A 7,412-nucleotide genomic window follows, 5' to 3' on the forward strand; every position below is an offset into this window, starting at 1 on the left:
CCCAACTGTAAGGGGCACCTCCCACCCGAGACCGCGGCTGCCCGAGGGCCTCCCCGCTCTCCCGGCAGCTTCCTGGGTGTCGTTCCCGACAGCGAGCTCTACACGCGTGCCCCGCGACTGTGAGCTCCAAGGCTCTTGTGACCATGTGTGCACACACAAAGGCCTGTATTTAGAGATCAGATCCGCTCCTCCAGGTTTGGCAGAGACGCGCGCAGGGTGGGGCAGGACAGGAGGCAGGTCGGTGGCGTGCAGCGCGTGTGGGCAGCGCTTACAGCCCAAACCAGGAGACTCAGCCCCCGCGGTACTGCCAGGCGGGGCCGGGGAAGGCAACACCAGCCCCTGACCCTCTGAGTGCACCACAGGCCCCGGGAAGGAACGCAGGGCTGGCCCACCCAAGCCCTCTGTCCGGTGGACAGGAGCAAGCTGTGGGAGCTGCCGTCACGCAGCCTCTGAGGGGCTCCGAGTGCAGAAATGCCCTGCTGTGCCGAGTCCGAGCTGCTGCCCACGCAGCAGGGCCGCACGGCGCTCTCCCCTCCTCCCTCCCGAGGGCGTTCAGGCCCTCCGCCCCACCCCCTGCAAAGTCCTGACCCTTCCCCAGACCCTTCTCTCCTTTGTGGGCCCTACCTGTCTGGATCAGGAGGAGGCAGACCAAAGGGGCGAGGTGCAGGGCCCCGGCAGCGCTGGGCAGGGAGCCCCTCTCCCTCTTCATTTTGGGCGGTGTTCTCTGGCCCCGGTGCGGACAATTACCATGATTTCTCCACTCCGGGCACGTCCTTTGTACCACTCGGAGTTCCTCGGCCCAGCGCGAGCCTGCCAACTGCCCTCTGAGTACACAGAGCTCTGTGTTTCCGGGCTGCTCTCTCCTCTCCGTCAGCCCTGACGTGTCCTGGCTCCCAAGCCCCACATGCCCAGTGTGGAAGGGGTGTCTGCTCTGGAGACTGCCTCCATGCAGTTCCGGCGTAGCGGTGCGGCTGCCCCATGGTCCTGGCCCTTGCTGAGCCCATTGGGGGCAGGGGCAGGTTGGACTCAGAAGGTGCCAGGTCAGTCTGCATTGCCAGCTGGGCCTCACGCCCGTCTTGACCTCACGCCCTGGTCCTGAGGAGGGAGTGCACGCCAGGACCGACCCCCAATATGTTCTACAAAGGAGGGGCAGCTTGTAGAAGCTGGGCGATGCCACCCTGCCGGGAAGACGGCAAACGGCCGACTCCGCTTCCACACCATCCCCGCAGCCTGCCTGGGGTCTCGCTCCTACCCTAGACTCACACAGATGTTGGGGCTCTTTTCCAAAGCCACTCTGCATCCCTGCTTCCAGGCAAAGTTCTAGGATGTGCCAGAGCCGAGATGGAGGTAGTGCCCGGACAGCCAGCACTCCTGCCCTCCCAGCTTCCCTGCAGGCTGTGTCCTCCCGTTCGAGGCCGGACGAGGAGACACCCTGCGTCCACCCTGACCACTCTGTGTACTTCCACTGCTTCTCCCAGGGCTGCCAGCCAAGGAGCCTGCGGACTTGGATGGGCTCGCGGCCTCCTCGAGCCTCCGACTCACAGCTGTGAGTAGGGGAGGCGGGTGGGTGCGGGCATGGTGGGGCTGAAGATCTGGTGCAGGTGCACGCCCGGCTGGGTCTGCGTGGGTACATCTGAAACCTCCTGTTGAAGCCCTGTCTCTTCTCTCATGTCACTCACACAGGAATCTACATCTTGGTGAGACCAAAGCTCACTTCCCAACCGGGCACAGCTACCCCTGGTCCTGTGCAGATGCCGGCAATGGCCTCTCGTACGCCCTTTGCGTGCCCAGGGCTGTCCAGCGTAGCCCCTCTGAGCCAAGGTGGGGAAGCAGTGGTTTTCAACTTCACAGAGGGACTCCGAAGAACGTTCTGAAGTGCATGGGTGAGATCTTTCTCCTTTTTGGATTCCTATGTCCGTGGCTTTCCCCAAGGCAATTCGAGGCACTTACCGGCTTCTGGACGCTTTAAGAAAAAGGAGTCAGTATTCAGTTTCTTCTTGCCAGGAGGCACGTGTGTGTGCCAGAGAGAGAGGGGCGTGGGGCGGGCACTCCTCAACGGACGTAGTCAAGCCACAGTGCCTTTCCTCCACTGCTCCCTCTTCGGGTTTTTGCGTGTGCACATCTGTGTGCCAGTGCGTTTAATAAAACACTGGGACCAGGATTCGAACTGTGGCCGGTCATGTGGGATTGGCTCCCAGTGCACAGCATTTAAGCACTGTGCTACAGGGCCGGCCTGATATTCAGCTCCGATATTGAAATAGCATTTTAAAGTCAGCAGCGAGATGAAAAGCATAAAAGCCAGTCTGGGTAAGCCACCCCTTTGGCACGCCGTGGAACAGCCCGTGGACGGGTAGGACATGGCTCCTCTACCTGGTGGTAGAGGCCTGCCTGTGAGGGCGTGGCCTGAGCCGGTGGGTGTGAGGAACATGACAGGGACCTGAGAGGGGTTTAAAGTCCTCGCTGTCCCTGCTCGCCTGCCCTGGGGACAGTGCTCGGGCTCCTCACACCCCACAGGGCAGCCCCGGAGGGAACCCAGGGTGCTGAGATGGTAAAGCTGCAGATGGCAGGAGACGGAGCCAAGGAGTCCCTCTGCAGGGAACTGAGGCCAGAGATAGCCAGTGGAGCCACGCCTGCCAGGCAGGAGCAGCCAAGGCTGGCAGACCAGACTGTGCAGAGATGGTGGGGACAGTGAGAACGCCCATCTGTGCACAGCCACCTTGAGAGCGCCAGGCCCTCCTTCCAGGGAGTGAGTTGAATGCAATCGTAATGACGCTTGTGTCATTGCTGAGCTGTCCCCGCAGAGGCTCGCTGCCGAAGAACGAGGCTGTGGCCGTGGTCGTGGTCATGGCTGGCTGGACTAGGCTCACCACGATGAGCTGGCACCCCCTCCTCCTGTACCCCAAGGCCGAGTGGCTCACCCGGAAGGCCATGGCAACCGTGAACTGGCTCAGGGCAGAACAAGTGGTCTCGAAACCTGGCTCTGAGAGGGGCAGGCCCGTGGAAGCTGGGGTCATCGGGGAGGAGCGGGGAGCCACGTGATGGGAGGCCGTCCTGCGGCCCCACACCTGATGTGGTGGGGGGCATGTAGGTGTACGGCGAGCAGAGGCCGAGTACGGACAGCTGAGCCCTCACCCTGGCTCCTTGGTGGGTGGGGGGGGGGTCCCAAATAGCTGGATAGGATAAGGGACAAGTGCAGGCAGAGGAGAGCTGGGGGCACCAAGCAAGGTGAGACGACAGGCCAGCTGCGGGCGTCTACTGCTCAGTCTTTCAGGGACTCCCAGAACTAGCGGGGCCACCTGAGGGGACACCGATCTGACAGGCAGCTGGGCTGCGGAGCTGGCAAGCAGTCCACACACACCAGACACTGCTGGTCTTGGCCACAGGGCAGCCGGTCACTCCTCTGGGTGTCCTCCAGTTTCCGTTTGGTAGTGTGTGAGAGCGTGTTAATGTGTGTGCGTGTGGGAGCAGGAGCATGTTTGTTAGTGTGTGAAAATGTGTTAGTGTGTGTGGGAGCATGTTAGCATGTGCATGTGTGTTTGTGTGTGAGTGGGAGAGTGTTAGTGTGCGCACAGGAGCGTGTTAGTGTGTGTGGAGTGTGTTAGTGTGGGCATGCATGTTTGTTAGCGTGGGTGCACATGGGAGCAGGAGTGTGTTAGCATGGGCGTGCACAGGAGTGTGTTTGTTAGTGCGGGCACACACTGCTCCTCCCTTGGCGGTCAGGCGCTGTGTACCTGCTCACATCATCCTCCTAGGGCCCCTTTCAGGTGGAGAGCTGGGCCCTGTGTTCCAACAAGGGTACCCCAGGTGTGAAGAACTACCAGGCAGCAGGACCCCACAGCCCGGTGTGGTCGCCGCAGGCTGGGCTCTGAGCTCCCAGCCCCTCCTGGTGCTCGGCAGCAGTCCTGGGGTGCTGCTCTGAGGCCCGGGAGAGGCGGCCCCGTGCCGGCCTCCTGTGCCCTGCTATTGCTGAAGTGGTTTTAGTCTTTTGCTCCACTAAGCTACGAGGCACTTCAGAGGTCTGTGGAAACAGGAGACGAAGTGAAGCGCAGGTCATTTGGTGCAGTCTCAGCAGAGCATGCCCCACGGCTCCTGGACGGCCGGCGGCGGTGGACAGAGCCGGAGCCAGCCCCCTGTGAGCTGGGCTGCAGCGGTCGCCCGGGAAACAAGGAATCTGCGGGAGGCGGCCCAGCTCCTCTGGAAGCCTAGGAGCAAGAGGATGAGCTGGCTCCCCTGAACAAAAGGCGCTTTGTGGCTGGCAGAGGAGAGGCCCTCCCAGGGATGTTGGGCTCTCTGCAGCCGGCCTCAGCGGCCCCACTCTGGGTCTGTTCAGGGAACCACCCTCCTGCCCTGCCCCAGCCTTCGCCCTGAACACAGGCTGTGCTGCAATGGGCCCCCCCCCCAGGGGCCCCGCAGGGGTCTCAGGGAGCTGTTAGGAGAAACTGTGGGCGTCCTAGGGCATCGGGCGGTCTCCATACCGGAGGAAAAGCATCGCAGCCTCCCATGCTGAGGAGTCTGTCTCTGCCTAGAGTGCCGCCCCGCAGAAATGAGCGGAAGTCGGGCTGATGTCCACGGCTAGCCGGCTAGCCGTGCCCTCCTCAGCAGCTGAGCAGCAGTGAGCCGCAGGGGTGGGAGGGTCCCGCTTCTGCTGCCTAGCTGATGCAGCCAGGGCTCTCTGGGGGACAGAGAGCCTCCTGTCCCCGCAAAACTCCAGGGCTCAGACAGCAGGTTGAAAACATCACTGGGAAGTGACACACCATGCCCCCCTCCTAAAGGGTTTCCTAGTTCCCTCTCCTGATGGGCGGGCCTCACCCCTGCCCCTGCCCCACCAGAGGGAGGCACAGCAATGGAAGCAGGCTGGACAGCATCTGAGGCTGCTGACTGAGCCATCCAGGTTAACAAGCAGCTGATGTGGGAACAGCAGGTGGCCTGGTGGTTACTGCACTGGACTCCCACGTGGCCGACCGCGGTTCGAGTCTCAGACCCGGCAGCTTGCTTTCTCTCGGTCTCTCTGGTCATATTAAATTATAACTAATTATAGCTGTAATTAATAAAATAATTCCCTAGAAAAAGAGAGCAGCAGACGTGGGCAGGAGAGTTGGCCACGAGCCAGTCCAGGAGCTGAGATGTAGTTGGGGAAGTGGGTTGGCAAGCATATCGCCTTCTGCCGGGGACCAGCCTCGGCGTGGGTGGGTTATCTCGACGGAGGCAGCGAAGGTGAACTGAAGACAGAGGCCTCGGTGCCTTTTCATGCACGTCCTATGCCAGACACCCCTTAAAGATCGCTCTCTGAGGAGTGACAACTGCTAGGAATCATCGTGCCTTTTTATTGAAAATGTGATACATACAAGTAAATGAGTGAGGGGCAGTAAAAGATTTACTCTAAGGAACAGGGTATACAAAGCATGGAAGCAATAATTATAAAACATGCTGTTTGTCTTGTCAGATCAGGTAAAAACCAATCACAGTTTTGAGGAAGTCCCTTTGTATGTTGTATCTTCTTAGATCTTGATTACTGGGGAAGGGTCTTTTGAAGAGGGAGCTTGCAGGATGTTTGATAGTTTCAGTCCCGGGCCAGGGCGATAACATTGCTGGTTGTAAAGACTTAGAGATCTTGTCTTGTTAAGTAAAGACACAGTTAATATATGGACTATCTATACATTACAACAATAGAGGGTGAGTCTATGATCTTATATGGGAAAGGAAGATGATCTTGTAGCTCAAGAGACAACACAGGATGTTGTATTAGCAGTTTTTCATGGTCAACAGCACATAGATGAGAAACTCTTTGTAGTTGAAAGCTACCTGTTGCTTTAGATAAGAGCTCCCAGCTAAGGTGGTTAATCTTTCTCTGGAACCCTCAGGTTTGTTTGTCAGTCAGGCTTTTCCTTTCTTAAAAGAAACCATGGTTTTTATTTTATTTGCTGAGTCTGTCAATTAGTGAGTTCTTTTGTTTTATCTCTGGGTGGATGTGCTGACTTTGCCTAGTACGAGCTAACTTTGGCCTGTAGCTTTAACAAGGGGTATTTACATAAAACTAGCCTTAAACTAACTTAGTTTTCATATGCTACTGATGCTACTTTGGCTTCTACTATTTTGACCTAACAAATGTTAATTTTGGCTTAGACAGACAAGTGGGGGAGTCTCAAACTTCCCGCCCTCTTCTTAGGGAACCACATTCCTACAAGATCACTAATTGGCTTTATTGTAATGGTTGGGGGTGATATCTTACTCTTGCAGGGTACCGTAATAACAGTAAAACTCACAGCAGAGAAATTAACTACCGGCCAGTAAAACGACACAAGGAGAGTTAGTAAACCGCTGGCCTGGTCTTACCGTTTCTTCCCAGCCCAGGCCATGGGAGACTGCCTCTTTACCAGTTCGTGTTGTCTGCATGGCCCTGTCAGCCTTCCACAGCTGCCCAAGCAAGCGCCTCGTCCCCTCCTGAGGGCTCTGGCAGGGGTTTCTGTAAGGAAGGCAGAGTGGCAAGGAGCTGTCTGAAGTGGCACGTTCCGTAAGCGTAGTCGAGGCAGCCTGGTCTCATCCAGTGTCCTAGGAGAGGAGGCTCCAGTCCGGCCCAGAGGCAAAGAGTAGGTGGAAAAAAAGAGAAGGCAGAGCCTGCGATCCCAGCCATCTGCTTAAAACCCACACCGGCTGTGTGTGTGTGCAGAGTGCCCAGAATCTGAGAAGGGACTGCCGCATGGCCATCCACCAGGGGGCGATTTCTCGCTTTCTGTCTGTCTCTCCAATGAGTGCATGTATCCTATAGCAAAAACACTCGAAGAAACAGAACTAGGGCCAACCCTTCTCCGACTGTATTTTTAGCCCAGAATTCTCAGCACTCCTGCTGAGCTTTTACTGTGCTCCCTCGGAGGCACACACTCGGTCTGCCCAGACTCACCCCTGCCACCATTGCCACCACGGTGGGTAGCAAGTCCACCTTGCCAGTCCTGAGGAGTCTCTCCTCACACACAGCCCAGATCCAAGCTTTCGGCGGATCCCGGAAGGCCTGCCTCCCCAACGTTGCAGGATGGCGTCAGTAATGTCCTGGTCCTTGGCGTTTCTGACCAAGGATTGGAAGAGACTTACCGATAGCAAAAGCAAAGGGCAATTCATTAAGCAAAAGTGAGTGCCCAGGTGGTCCAGGCATGAGGTCCAAGGGTCCCAGCAGTCACTTTCTGTGCGGTGTGCAACTGCCACCCGGGTCCTGTCACCCATTGGCTGGGCCTGCTGCTTGCCGGCTATACAGTGTGGCTTAATCAGCTCGACATCCCCACCGGAAATCTGCCTGCATTACCTTGGGCAGGGAGCTTCCTGCCCTGATCGGTTATTCTTTCCTTTTTTTTTTTTTTTGCTACAGCGCCCCTGTGCTTGCCAGAGAGAAACAGAAACGAAAAGTGAGAAACCACTCCCCA

General features: G+C 57.6%; 1 protein-coding gene across 1 annotated transcript in view; it reads right to left on the reverse strand.

The window, feature by feature from the left end:
- Window positions 1-839, reverse strand: part of HEPACAM (hepatic and glial cell adhesion molecule) — a 27,220-nt gene extending 26,381 nt beyond the window's left edge. The window contains exon 1 of the mRNA XM_006140581.3: window positions 625-839. Coding sequence (XP_006140643.1) covers window positions 625-709 — 85 coding nt within the window. The 5' untranslated portion in view covers window positions 710-839. The remainder of the gene's footprint in view (window positions 1-624) is intronic.
- Between the last annotated feature and the right edge of the window lie 6,573 nt (window positions 840-7,412).

The sequence above is a fragment of the Tupaia chinensis genome, unplaced genomic scaffold, assembly GCF_000334495.1.
Source record: "Tupaia chinensis unplaced genomic scaffold, TupChi_1.0 Scaffold000037_4, whole genome shotgun sequence".
NCBI classification, from domain to species: Eukaryota; Metazoa; Chordata; class Mammalia; order Scandentia; family Tupaiidae; genus Tupaia; species Tupaia belangeri.